The 14,430-nt window shown below is 49.3% G+C and overlaps 5 protein-coding genes across 5 annotated transcripts; 2 read left to right on the forward strand and 3 right to left on the reverse strand.

Annotated features, from left to right (window-relative positions):
• Positions 1-1,099: 1,099 nt before the first annotated feature.
• Positions 1,100-1,873, forward strand: ABOM_009956 (uncharacterized protein; the record flags this gene model as incomplete). The annotated part of the gene is made up of 1 exon (XM_022537084.1): positions 1,100-1,873. One exon carries the CDS (start codon positions 1,100-1,102, stop codon positions 1,871-1,873), a length of 774 nt encoding a protein of 257 aa, XP_022385379.1.
• A 664-nt stretch (positions 1,874-2,537) lies between these two features.
• ABOM_009957 (ankyrin repeat domain protein) lies at positions 2,538-6,931 on the forward strand (the record flags this gene model as incomplete). The annotated part of the gene is made up of 2 exons (XM_022537085.1): positions 2,538-3,506; positions 3,557-6,931. 2 exons carry the CDS (start codon positions 2,538-2,540, stop codon positions 6,929-6,931), a joined length of 4,344 nt encoding a protein of 1,447 aa, XP_022385380.1.
• Positions 6,932-7,668: 737 nt separating this feature from the next.
• ABOM_009958 (uncharacterized protein) lies at positions 7,669-10,700 on the reverse strand (the record flags this gene model as incomplete). The annotated part of the gene is made up of 3 exons (XM_022537086.1): positions 7,669-9,855; positions 9,909-10,221; positions 10,279-10,700. 3 exons carry the CDS (start codon positions 10,698-10,700, stop codon positions 7,669-7,671), a joined length of 2,922 nt encoding a protein of 973 aa, XP_022385377.1.
• A 741-nt stretch (positions 10,701-11,441) lies between these two features.
• Positions 11,442-12,497, reverse strand: ABOM_009959 (uncharacterized protein; the record flags this gene model as incomplete). The annotated part of the gene is made up of 1 exon (XM_022537087.1): positions 11,442-12,497. One exon carries the CDS (start codon positions 12,495-12,497, stop codon positions 11,442-11,444), a length of 1,056 nt encoding a protein of 351 aa, XP_022385378.1.
• An 882-nt stretch (positions 12,498-13,379) lies between these two features.
• Positions 13,380-14,402, reverse strand: ABOM_009960 (uncharacterized protein; the record flags this gene model as incomplete). Its single annotated transcript, XM_022537088.1, has 1 exon — positions 13,380-14,402. One exon carries the CDS (start codon positions 14,400-14,402, stop codon positions 13,380-13,382), a length of 1,023 nt encoding a protein of 340 aa, XP_022385398.1.
• Positions 14,403-14,430: the final 28 nt, after the last annotated feature.

The raw sequence follows: 14,430 nt of genomic DNA on the forward strand, positions 1-14,430 counted from the left end.
TACAGCACAGTCCCGCCGGGATGCCTGCACCAGACGGCGCGCACGAAGCCTCCTCCCGTGCTATTACCATTAATCCTATAATGGGAGATGGATGTACGGAGTACGGATGACACCTTCTCTCTACTCTCAGAGACTGAGCTTCGCCCCCGGCCCGTGCCGGACTAATGTAGGTCTAATATGATCCGTCGTTGCCGCAGTCATCTTACAGGAAACCAATCATGTAGAGAGGCGTCATTTCGCAGAATTGGCCCGATGTAACTCTACCATGCTCTACCGTATACTCTATGCGTCGATCCCAATTTCGGTCTCAATAGGGATTCACAATGACCACGGACATGGTTGGTGTGTGGAGATAGGCTAGTATAGGGCTAAGGCCCTCCGCTGTTGTTGGCCTTGGGCTAAGTGGATACGTGCTAAGATAAACCCTGCATAAGTCAAACAGTTGGTGTCGATCAACCAGGCAAAGGATTGAGACCCTATCCCTGATCATATGATACAGTCTGGATGGTCGATCCGTATCGCCTAATTAACCAGCCTTGCCCTCACAGGAGATTCTTTCCTAATCCTCCATGCAGTAGTTCATCCATATACAGGTGAGCTGAACAGTATGATGAGAGACCTTTTAGCTGGTTGCGAGGTATTTATCTTGGTCTTTTGTCGAAGAGATGGGATGGAATAACTTACCGCTCAAGACACCAACTGCCCCCAATGGTTGTATCTATCCGTCATAGTAATACAGATAACGCTCTCGGCTATCGAATATGTGGCAGTATTATTACTTTCGACGACCCCTAGTAGATATGTATTGCAGCATCTTCGAGCTGTTGCCGTCGGACGACGAACCATGGACTAGTGTTTCTCGGGACAGACTGGAAGCACCAGTTGTGGTCGCTTGAATTCTTCAGTCGTGAACTAAAGCATATCTAACGCATTGGTGGGCGAGATCGGCACGAACAATTATCCAAGGAGTTCAATGCTGACGCAGTGGGAGGCAAACTGACTAAGCTTCAGCTCAATATTAATCTAGAAATATGCCAGGACCCTACTTAGTTCTTTCTGTCTATCAATTCCTTTCACTATAACTGCCCACCGCGAAAGGATGACTCCCACCGTGGACACCCCCAAATCGTCTCTACTAGAGCAGTTAAACTCTCCACCAAAAGCATCGTTACAAATCCTCGGGACGCATAGTACGAACGAACAGACCGAAGGTATTGATTTTGATCTCTGGATCGACTGTTCGAAGGTAGTTGGAATCAGATCTGGACAATTCCTGACGGAGAGTGAAAGTGATTGCCGGTCCTGGAATCACTCCGCCAACAGCTGCAACTTCGAGGCGATATTGGATGGCTGGCTTAATGAATGCTTGGGAGATAGTAATGACGGGCGATCGTATGTTTCCCAGCCCAATATCTCTTACAATGCTAATAGATCCCCGGGTTCCAGCTGGGCGCTTTGTAAATTGGCTTCTTTCCCCGATGACGATTGCGCGGAGATGAAAGCTCACATAGAGAGGCTGGCACGCAACACTGCCTACGATGGGTCTGTTGAGGTAGTGTTTCACACTCCATCCATAGAGGCAGATGCCTTGCCCGAGAAACACAAGGTGCAAATTCGAGCGGAGTGGAGTTTCGATTGTCCTTTTACTCCCACAGATCAGGTATGGAACGAGTTGGTTATGAACGCAATGGTCGACCGCAAGAAGGGCTGGGTCTCTCCGAATGAGCCACAGCTACCCTACGGAATGTCTCCATTCCGAAGGGCTATCAGACATGGTAATAATTCCAGGATTGTATCGCAGGAGCAGGATGCGAATGGGTTTACGCGCTCAGTACGGCAATTCTCACGATGGGGCTGTGACGGTTCATCCTGAAACAGCGTTTATACCAATATGGACTAACGGTTTGCGTTCACGCTTGTCGCTCTGTTGTTATTGTCGCACAGTGTGTCTGCTTTCATCGATGTTAAGGGACTGTATGGGGTGTTATGGAATTGGATGTTGTTAAGCTCCGTGCGCGTAACCAGAACAACCGGTTCACGGCAAGCACCAGGGGAAAGAAAGCAGAAGCTTTTGGTGAAAATCACAAGTAATTCGTAGTTAGTTAATGGATAGTTAGTAAGTGTACTATTGGTCATCGGCGTAGGTGTGTGCGCAACTAAGATGCCCTCACCCAATGAGCTTCGGAATCATGGTTTAGTGATTGCAGCCTTGTATTTAGCCTCCGGTAGAGAGATTGGGCTAAAAACACCACGTTGCCTTCCCCCCAAAAAGTTGCAGCCACCCCTCATATTTATTCTTACTCCTGGCCTACACGCACTTGGCTCATGCTAGGACAAAGCAGATCATTCATCCAGCATTCCAGTTGGCTATCTCCGAAAGAGCATAGGCCATGCTACTAGCCCGCCAGTAGGGTTAGTTGAATAGCTCTTCCTCTTCTCAGTTTTACTCACGAAAGCGATTGTTTCCATCTCTCTATGCTTTACGTGCTCCTATTAGCGGGATCTGTGGCCGGGCTCGAGACAGATTCCTATTCGTAATGTCTAGCCGACGACGGCACCAAGACTACGCGATCGGGTGGATATGCCCTCTGGCGGTGGAGCAGACCGCAGCCTTGCTGATGTTGGACGAAACGCACGATCGCCTCTCCCAACAGCCAGCTGACCAAAATGTCTACACGCTAGGAAGCATTGGTGGCCACAATATCGTGGTTGCAGGGTTACATCAAGCCGGCAACAGTCCGGCCGCCACTGTTGTCACTCAGATGCGAAACACTTTTCCGAACATCCATTACGTTCTCCTGGTCGGTATTGGAGGCGGCGTCCCAGTGAAAACGGAGAGTGGTTGGGTTCGACTGGGAGATGTGGTCGTTAGCAAACCAGTTGGGGAATATCCCGGGGTAGTGCAATATGACACTGGCAAAGCGGAAGTCGGTCAGTTCAAACGCATTGGAGCTCTGCCTCCACCTCCAGTGGTTCTTCTGCAGGCGGCACAAGACATGGAGGTAAAGCGGGTCCTTCTGAGGGCGCAGGACGACCCAATTGCAAAGGCCTTAGAACGCATCCCCAACGATATACCTGCTTTAGGAAAGTATCTATACCCGGGCCCTGCACAAGATCGCCTCTACTACAATGACTACACCCATAAGGAACCCGGCATACCTTGTGATGAGTGCAAGTGTGATCCTGCGAGGCTCAGGCTGCGTGACGACCCTAGCAATACGAACCACAATTACGTTCGTGTTCACAGAGGTGTAATTGCTTCGGGTGGGATGGTGATTAAGGATGCCAACAAGAGAGACGAATTAGCAGTGAAGTACAGCGTTTTGTGCTTTGAAACGGAGGCTGCAGGAATTCTGGCCGACCTGCCTGCCTTGGTGATCCGTGGAGTCGCAGACTACTGTGACTCTCATAAGAATGACCAGTGGCATGGGTACGCTGCAACTACTGCTGCAGCATACGCTCGCCAGCTGATTCTCCATATGCCAACATATAATACCCGGAGGTCGGTACGTGTGTCTGAGCTTATTCTACCACAGGAACGTACTAATGGCGCTAGTACAGTGATGAGGTGCCATCCAATAACTCAGTGGTTAACACAGCATCGCCTAGTCAGATCATCCCTTTGGCGCATTTATACCAGCAGATGCAAACACTGAGATTAACGGCTGCTAGGCTTCAGCCATCCGTAAGCGATCAGCGGAAGGAGCTCGCTGCGTGGATTGGTGGCACGATGACAGATGACGAGTATCACGCAGCTCTGTCTGTGCAAATGGCTGGCACATGTCGTTGGATCTTAGAGCGCACCCAGTTCAAGGTATGGGCAGCCTCCGCCTCCGAAGTCTCAAAGGTACTGTGGATTCGTGGCGGTCCGGGATGTGGGAAAACTGTTTTAACTGCCAGCATCATCCGACATGCCACCAGTTTGCCCACTGGATATCCACGCCCAGCAGCATATTTCTTCTGCACCCACGAGGATGAGCGAAAGCAAGACCTAAACGAAATAGCACGTTCCTGGGTTCGGCAGATAGTGGACAAAGTGGATGACGCAGTAACGATAGCACATCCGCTATGCGAGGAGAACAAATCGCGTGGAGCCACCATGATGGAAGTATGGGAGATATTGTACCGAATCTGTCATGGTGTGGATAATTGTATGCTCTTTCTGGACGGGCTTGACGAGTGTGTAATGTCAGGTGGTCCATGGCATCAGGATAAGGAAAGCTTTCTTGCACGTCTATGGAGCACAATAGGTGGAACGACGGCTAGAGTCCTCATATCCAGCAGAGGTGATGCAGACATCCATTCCCAATTTCTCTCAGCCCGTCAGGATACCATCACCTTCCTTGAGTACAGCATCGCGCTTGAGGACACGACACAGGATATCATTGACTACTCAACTCGCGTTGTTAGCGAGAGACTCGGGGTAAACAAAGACCAGGCCTTTATTCATGAGATCTCCAAGGATGTGGCTCGCAAATGTGATGGCATGTTTCTGTGGGTACGGCTTATGGGGAGACAGCTTTCGCCTGGGAAAAATAAGCATCAGATTCGGCGCACACTGGGTAGTATGCCACAGGGTTTGGAGAAGACGTATCAAAGAGAGATACAGTCCATTCTGAATCTCAGCGTTAGTGAAAAGGTGCGAGCTACTAGGATCCTCCGGTGGACCTATTTCGCTGCCCGTCCCCTCACCGTGCGAGAGTTAACAGAGGCACTACTTACAGAAGCCAATTCCTTGAACACATATCCATTCGATGAGATGCCGGATGCATGGGACGAATACTACGTCAACGATCAAATACGGAAATACTGCCAGTCGCTTATCGATATACGAGGCTCTGCAACATCTAGCATCGAAATGCATACCGTTCACTTCATACACACATCTGTGAAGGAATATCTATCCCAGACCGGCATATGTGCGATGGACCAAGATTTCCCCTTCTCAGAGGCGGCAAAACAGCACGAGTTACTGGGTAGAACTTGCCTCACGTACCTTTGTTTCGATGAGCTGACCACGAGTGATCCGTATGACGTCGATATTCTACACGATAAGAAGGAGACGTTTCGGTTTTTAGACTATGCATCCTTATTTTGGTACGGTCATGTGGTTCGACATGGCAATTGCCTTCAGAGATTAGAACGGTCCATTCGGTTGTTGTTCGATCCATCCTCGACCCGCTGGATTATGTGGTCAGAACTGGTCAGCCAAAAGATATGGCCAGCGTCTACCCTGCATGAAATCAAGGAAGGTAACAGGCCTACTGCTCTCCATATAGCATCATGCCTTGGCTTACTGGATACGGTGGAATGGCTCCTCTCCCTTGGCTCGGATCTTGATGCGACGGCATGGAGATTCGGCTCAGCACTGCATTCTGCCGCTGGACAGGGCCACAGGGATACCGTTCAGTTGCTGCTGACAAAAGGCGCTCATCCGAATAAGCATGGTGGTCTGTTTGGCTATCCTATTGTGGCAGCTGCTGCTGCGGCCAAGCATGATTCACGCAAGTCAGCAGATATCGTCCACATGCTTCTTCAAGCAGGTGCGGAGATTTCCTGCCGTGACCGAACAGGGCGTAGTGCGCTTCATTATTCTGCAGCTGTGGGATCTGCAGAATCTGTAACTATACTTCTTCAACACGGTGCCACTATCGACGATCGTGATGATCACCAACGGACGCCGCTGTTTTTGGCCGCAGCGCACGGCCATCGGTTAGTCACAGAACTTCTGATCAAGCGTGGCGCTGAAGTGTCGATCAGAGACGTAGATAGCCGAACACCGCTTTTTGCTGCTATTCAAAATGGCCATTTGCCCATTGTTGAGATTCTGGCTCAATATGATATCAATGTCAAGACACAAGACAATGCTGGCCTTACACCGCTACATATTGCGGTAAAGTTAGGTCACCAGCAGATGGTTGCTCTTCTGCTCCGTTGTGGAGCGGATGCAAATGCAGTAGATCAGGATGGGATGACGCCGATGTTTTTCGCAGCGCTTGGCGGGGACAAAACAATTGTTCACGATTTGATCCAACACAGGGCACAAATCAATGGCAAGACCTCCCTTGAGGCATGGACACCCTTGCACGCAGCCTGTGCGATGGGGAACGAGGCCACCACCGTACTTCTGCTAGAAAATGGAGTGGAGGTGGATGCTGCTGACAGTAATGGACATACCGCCCTGTTTTACGCTGCTGGGAAGGGCCTTCCGGCTACTATTGAAATTCTTATTCAATACAATGCGCAGGTAAACGCAACTCAAAAACATGGCCTGACTCCAATATATGTCGCGATTGCAGGAGTACAGCCGTTGGCTATCGAGGCACTAATAAAATATGGAGGATCTAATCTTATAAGCGACCAGTGTGCCTCTCTTCGTGGGTATACACCGTTGATGGTTGCAATGCTGATTGACGAATTTCGCCCTGTTGTCCCTCCACTGGTTAGAGCCGGCCTGTGGGTGAACTCTCACGCTGATTCCGGATTAACACCTCTGCACTTAGCGACGCAAATTGGGGATTTGGGAATGCTTGAACTTCTCTTGCAGCATGATGCCGCCGTGAATGCTATGACGAACGGAGGTTGGACGCCATTGCATCTGGCCGTGAGCGAGGGGAGAACGGACATTGTTCAGTTATTACTGGACCATAATGCGGATGTAAATGCAGAAAGAAACGAGGTCACGCCAATATATCTAGCTATTGAGAACAAAGACGTGCTTACTACTGAGGCGCTGGTCCGCTCTGGGGCAGAGGCAGACGTGCCGCTGGCGGCGGCAATCAAGCAAAGTGATGAAGATAAAGTTCGATTTATCCTCCAGCATGGACCTGACATTGGACGGGAATTTTTGATCTATGCGAACCGTTATGGACATGATCAGATTGTGCAGCTTATGGTGCATTACTTTCTTTCAAAGGACACTGTTGACTAGAATAGCATTTTGTCTGGGATGCCCAGAGCTCTAATATTCCTTCAAAATATTACGCTTAAAATTTATACTACGGATTTGTCACGGCATTTCTTTACGGTGTACACTAGGTCTTGCCTTCTAGATAATCAAGAAGTCAAAATATATTTTATCCATCAATGACATGGAACCTCACATCATGCGTGGGTATTGCAAAGCCGGCCTGGTGGCGGAGGCATTGCTGAACCCTAAACTGCCGCAAGAAATTGGCACAATGTCTGTACACACCATAGGCACTTTCCAAAACTCGGCTTACACCTTATCTTCCAAGGTCATTGCGGTTGAAGTCATCGGTTATGCTTGATTTGGCGGTGGGAATAGTGGCGGAACCCATCTGTGGGATTAGATATACTGTAGGCGCCGAAAGCGCCCGAGGCAATCTCCCAAGCACCTATGTACATGCGTCGATTGTTTTCTTATATACTGGTCTTTTCTGTTCCTGTTTCACATCACCACTTTAGGAACCAACGGTCTTGTGGAACAACATGCAGACGATGACCGCGTTTATGATAAATACTTCACGACGGCATGTCCAGCTACAACTCCCTGCCTCTAGCCGCTGCTCTAGCGGGGTTAGTTGGTAGCACCTTCTCGGCTCACCTTAGTGCTATACTGCCTTCTGGTATGGTTTTATCCGCGAGGCCAAAAGTGATTTATTGTACATATCAGATTATCCAGCGAAAAATCCTGGTATCCCAAAATTATCCAATAAAGAACTCAAGTCCCCCTTCAAACTTTTCCCTTCTTGTTTGGACGCTATATATTCTGAATTGCAACTCCTGGCTCTCAGGGATTTTGCCAGTGAAAGGTTGATAGTCCATCTTGGAGCAACTAGGGGCACTAGCCATGAGTCGATTCCACCAGTGTGACTGTGTACGGCGAGTGATCAACGAGACCAGCTGCCTTGATTCACGTGTATCTCGTAGAGTCAATAATTGCTGCAGGGATATGATCTTCAGTTGCTCTGGGCCTATGTTCCGCATTTCTTTCCCATCCTTGTAAAGATGAACTAGGAAATACGCATCATGGTCAAGCTCTGAACTAAATGAAAGAATCTCTTGCAGGATTCCTGCGCTTTTGCTATTGGGGTTATCAATCATCTGTTGAGCGCACAAGGTGAGGGCGATTATCCACAAGGACAACATGTTTCCTTTTCTACCTTCGCCTAGTTCCACAGGGAATTTGTCTTTGGGGGATAGCCCCTTCTGTAACAGGATTCGCACCACATCCGTATGGCCATAGACGACTGACAGGAGGAAGAGCTGCCTCTGAAAAGATGGGTCTTTTGGGAGGCTGGTGCCCGCAGCAAGTCTTTCTAGCACAAAATGAGTCTGCTTCTCACAAAGTAGCCAGCACAAATAAGGAAACCTGTTTTCGAACTGGGAATGAAGCACAGACAAAGTGTTGCGTCCACAGTAGTGAAATCTAATTAGGATATGGGACAGTATCGAGGTACCCCACATGTTCTCACATACCGCTACAATTTTCGATGATGTGGGCGAGTGACTCAAACAAGCCAATAATGAAGAGAGAACAACCCAGATACTGAACCAGTCGTCAACTTCTTGACCCTTGTCGTACTGTATGCGGCCAAATATGAGATACGCAAGAAGTAATCGACAACATGACTCCTGGACATCAAAGTGCGGAAGACGCTTCTTCAACTGATTGGCCTTCGAATCACGGAGATAATCTCGAGCAGCACGATGGAAAAACGCTACCTCATATTTGCTGCATCCCTCTGTACTCGGCTGGGTGTGGAGTTCGAGTAGCCCTTTCGACAGTGAGTCTATTTTGCTTCTGACGATATCGCTCCTATTCTGTAGCTCTTCTTCGAAAGATCCCATCGTCGTTACGCAGTATGGAAATTCCACATCGTGAAGATCATCAAGCCAGGAATACAAAATTGCCGGGAGACTAGAAGATGTCAATTCAAGGGCAATGAGCAATAGTTTATCTGCCTCTTCACGGGCAGAAGAATCTACTCCACCGAGCATATTGTCGAAAAGCGCTTTCATGTCATCGGGAATTGCGCCTAGCTTCCTGCGAAGCGTTTCGGGAGAATCGCGGTAGCCTACACCTCCAAGGAAGGAACGTGTGGCTAGTCTCGCCCATAGAAAAACACCATCTGCCCGGATTACAATGCTTTCTGCTAATTCCCGGTAGGTTGCTTTTATTCGCTCAAAGTGTCGATCTTTCTCCATCATGGCCAGACAATATTGACGGATATCAGACCGTGTGAGCAGATGCAATTGGATTTGTTGGCGAGGACAGCAATAAAAGGACTCCATAAACTCGGTATGTGGTCGGCTAGTCACACAGATCTTAACGCCTTTTGATCTTGTCCACAACTCCATATCCCTGGCAATTGACCAGTGATCTAAACTGTCTCCCTCGTACTCATCAAGACCGTCAATAAAAAGACAAATGCGCTGGTTTGAAACAGCGGGTAGCGCAACGAGCTTCATGAATGCTATCTTAACTTCTTCAAGACGATAGTGCGGTAGGCTGGCATCATTTGAGGACGACTGAAGGGGTATGGAGTTGTCCGGGAAGACGTGAGGGATAAGCTGAGGGAATCCTTTCAAAACCTCAAAGAGTATAGCCCGATAAAGACCTTCGATTGAGCGTTGCAGTTGATCGCCCGCATTCCAGAAAAAGAATTTAGCAAACACTAGTTGATGGGGCTTGGCCCAGGAACGAAGCTCTTCCCGGACGCGCGAGCTATCGCAGAGAAGTTTCATCAAGGTTGACTTTCCAGACCCTGCCTTGCCGCTTACATGATATATTCCAGTGCCATTTCTTAACCACTGCAAGAAGGAATCACGCATTTCTACCTTCTTGGCAGTTAACTTATTATCTCCTTGATCGGCTGCTTTATCTTGCTCCTTCGGGAATCATCCGTTATCCACTGAAATGTTTCAGCCTCGGCATGCGTCACAGAATCTTCCCGATAATACATGGAAGGATAATACAGACGGCTGAGGATCTCATTCTCGTTCGCCATGTTCACCGATAGCTGATAAACATGGGTTAAAGCGGAGCAAACATCATATGAAGACATAGACACAGGAGCCTCGTCTGGTTTGTTTGTCCATTTCTGTCCATCTTCCTCGTGAAGCTCTCGTAAGTGCTCCACTGCATCTAAAAGCTCTTTGCGCAACGACTCGAGTTGCCTGGCATGCTCGTTGTTAATCTTTCTCGCGTCATTCAGAATAGAATCAAGGCGAGCGTTGACTAAAGATTGTTGGTGCCTGTTCCTGTTAATCAGTCTCTCTTCACCACATTTTCAATACAGCAGCTTCTCGCACCCAAACATGAATTGGAGACGCAGAAATATTTGCGATCGGTACTTGGACAATCTGGACTCGATAGACATGATCTCTTTTTCTTTGCGCATGCTAGTCCATTTGGTCTTGAGACTTTCCCATTTAGAATTCTCAACTTTCGCTTTCAGTTTTCTGAGAGTGTCGGATAGTTGTTGGGAGAGCTCCCAGCATTCCTCAGCCAGAAGGAGTAGGGCTTTTTCGTTTTGCGTCGTTCCTTTGATGTCGGAAATCAGTTGACTCGAAGCTTTCTCTAAATCCGTAATGATGGTTCCAAGCGTGGCATTCTCGACCGTGGTGCCATCCGCTGATTTGTATACGCTCCAAGCGCCTGTGACCAGCTCCCAGGTGAAATCGATGAAAGAGATAATGTTAGACGCTAAGCCAACCGCCGCTAGAGGGTCCATTTTGAGGAAGCCTCGGTTGTATAGGATGTGATTCTTCCTAAATAAACACTGAAGTTATACTCCCACTCGTATGGAATTCTGGGGGTGGACAAGGCTGACTGCAAACCCCAGGTAAGTTGTGAAAATGTGCCCAAGAAATGTCGGTAAAGGGAACGAGGCTGACTAGGCAAATTTTCCATAAGCCAACACCCCTCTTTTTATGCAAGGCTGAGGTTTCGTAATGGTCTGGACCAATCGATGGGAGTAAAAAGGAGTGCATTCCATGCCTGATGGATGCATAACAGGCGCTACCGAGTGGGTGTAAAATACGGGAGGATGGGGGAGGAACGAGGAAGAAGTTGATACTTGCTCGCTTTACAATTTATAAACACTTGACAACCTGTGGTTCCACTTTGGGCGGATCTTTGTATAACTTGCAAGGCCGGAGCAGTTACAGACTACCACCTGGCAGGTTAAACAGTTACTCAAAAAAGGTATTTGGAACGAGTTGAAGGACAAACAGTGTTGTTATTGATTACCGTCTAGAAATCATACTTAACATTATCACCTTGAGCATCCGGGTTCTACTACAAAAAGTTTGTAAAAACAAAAATAAAATAAAATAAACTAAACTAAAATAAAATGCTATCAAACTTTCGACCGCTCTGGTCGGGGTATTCGAGATCGGGTATCTTGAGCTTAGCCTACCAGACCAAACCCTTAAAGCACATGCTGTACAAACTGAAACAAGATAATTGAACCCTAATCCTTCCATGCTCTCCGACACGTCGGACATGTAGACTTAGGGGCGGCCTTCAGCCACGATTCAATGCAGGTTGTGTGGTAGTTGACTCCACATTGGGCTTTGCACCAGGATAATGCCTGCTGTTCTTCCTCGTCTCCCGTATCATGGTGCACACCGTGACTAGCTCCACAGCGAGCTTTTTTCAAGGGGTCAAAACAGATGCCACAGTCTCCTTCAATAGGTCGGCGAGTAGTATTGCCAGAACTTGACGATGTCGTAGAGGACAGGGCGGCTCTTGAGCCACTACCAGGAAGAACGCGAGTGGAGGTCGTCGAGGGCAGAGCGGCTCCTGAACCACGATTGGGGGTTGTGTGAATAGCCGCTGTTGGTGTGCTCGACAGTCCACGGTTCGATGCTGCAGGAGAGGCAGCCCGGAGGCCTGCTTGGGAGCTTTCAGCCGCTGCCCTTGTGCTATTCGTTCTTTCCTGTGTTGCAACTGCAGCACCGCTCATAGAGCGCTCGCGTCGTCTATTGGTGGAGTTTGCGGTTTGAGTGACACGCTCATTGATGCGAGTTTCTTGCGAAGTGGCGGGTGCCCCTTGGACAGTCCATAGCTGTCCACCAATACAGACTGGAGCCCAGTTCGCCAGATCGGGCCATTCCGCCTCTACAGTCTGCCTGGATCTTGCCGGAGGGCTAATCCGTTGTCGCTCTCCAGTAACCCGTTGAGTAGGTGCAGGAGACACACAAGAGCCCAAGTATTGTTGAACTTTGCTCTTCCACTTTGCAGCAAGATCGAGAGCCTGATACTTGTGCCACCGTGTGCACAGAGTGTAAGGAGCCAGCTCCTCGAGCAGGTCACTGATGTCTCGTCCCGCATGGAGGTCTTTGGTCCCTTCGTCTAATAAGTGCATGGCGGTTTGCCGGTTCCCCGCATTTGTTGAAAGGTGGCAGCGACGACCCTGTGATGGAGCGTATCCTGCACACCATCGTTCTTCCTCTGGGTAGAGCTTGAGGATCTCAGAGAGGTGGGGAAGGGAGGTTGTTTGAGCCAATGAGTATCGAGAAGGCATAGTGATAATTTTACAAGTTGGTTTCTAGGAGCTGAGTGTTCTCCAAGGCTTGATGATTGTAGAATATTTTGCAGGAAGGTCATACTCTCTCTATATACCCTGATATGACCCCAGAAAGACCGGGGTATTTACTTGTCTGCCTAAGGCGCAAGAGGGATGTACGATGGTTCAGCCACACATGCGTGGCTCAGCTCAAGGCTAAGTCCTTGCTTTATGCAACATAAATCAAATGAAGACTAGCAGCCGTGACATTATACTGCAAGTTGGGTGTGGCAGTGTCATCGGGCTGTCTTATTGGGGTGTATAGACAGGGGTGCCGGATGCTAGCGGTTATGCTGTAGCTCTCACTGGTTAGTGCTGGAGATGGTGTGATAAGATACAGTAGTTGCCCATCCAAACTGGCTCCCCCATCACTATAAATAAAAAGCCCTCTCGTTGAAACCTTTTCCGTTTCGGGATAAGTTTCAAGGCAGCCCCATTTTTACGCCGCAATCAGACCTGATCGCGGCATGAGCGCACGCGGGGCTTGTCCTGACAGCTGCTGATTACCTATAGAACTAACTTTAAGTACTTTAATCCCCGGGTCTATAACATCTCGACCGAAATTCGGCGTCTTTCTTAACCATCTTCTTCTGTAGGTGACGACGACCCCTCTACAAGAAGCGCAAGGGAGAGGACTCTGGAGTATGGGCGGAGAGGGAGCAGCCTACAAATCGATTGGAGGTAAGCTCTAGCGATACTCCATGGTATCATTGGAATGGGTCTATGCGTGAATTCCGAATGCCTATAAATAGCTGAAGCTGCACTAAACAGCACAACAGGTATGCACGTTTCACCGTTTGCTTAAGTACATTGATCGATTGGGATACTGCTCACGAATGCTTACGCTAATTCGGGATCCTGCGGCCACATCACCCGGAATCCCAGCTGCTCCCTGCGTGCTAACGTCTCCTTCTTCCACTCCCGATATGCGGACAGCTCGCGCTCTGTTGTAACATAGCCGAATATATCTCGCCCACTAGAGAAGTCCAGACGTGTCAATGAATCGGCGAGATCAATCTCCGCGTTCCGTTCCCCGTTCACGAGGACCTTGATAGCTCCAATCCGCTCGTAGAGGATCTTGCCATATTCTGCCGTGTGGTAAGTCATCCCGAGAAGGGCATAGATATGCCCTGACAGGTATTTTGCGAACCATTCGGGTCGGGTCTTGTGATCAGACAACTCAAAATTGACTCCAGCCTCGGTTCCAGGACGAGGATCTTGCCTATATTGGCGCCGCCACCACCAGCGGTAGTCGACTTCGTCCGGTGGGAAGGAGAGTTCGGATTCTGCAGACTGGAAGTCAAGCACTAGTGTCTTCACGGTCACATCCCGGTCGACGTCCATGGGGGCTTCTTTTCGGCTCGTCTTTTCATCCACGGGCCCATACCGGATGAACCGCTCGAGCAAGGCGTAGAAGCTCCATTGGAAACCTAGATGACCACCGTCCCCAACTTGGGAGCGCGCGGCGTCGCGCGAGAGAATATGGCCAAAGAGACGGACGTTGACATGTAGCGTCGAGACACGGTGCGTGAGTCGCGGCACAGACAGCCAGGTGGGGTACAACGCGACATCATTGAGGACCGATAAGTCCAGGATGTACGGTGCGGACGAGATGCGGTCCAGGGTCGCCAGAGTCTCCTCGGAGAGCTGGTGGTTAGCCCGGATGAGGCCACTCGCGTTGTTGGGACAATGGCTTTGCCGTCGCTCGTAATAGATGACACGGCGCCATGCCCGGTACCCCATGTCACGGAAATCCGCTCGGTTGGCTTTGGATGGAGTTGCGGGTGGCATGCGCTGGTCCTTCAGAACCAGCTCGATGATGAGTTCCCGCAGCTCGAGGGGGAGATCCAATAGCGATGGCATGGTGATTGCTCCTTAACTTGTTTACTGG

This window comes from Aspergillus bombycis (assembly GCF_001792695.1).
Source record: "Aspergillus bombycis strain NRRL26010 chromosome Unknown contig00106, whole genome shotgun sequence".
NCBI classification, from domain to species: Eukaryota; Fungi; Ascomycota; class Eurotiomycetes; order Eurotiales; family Aspergillaceae; genus Aspergillus; species Aspergillus bombycis.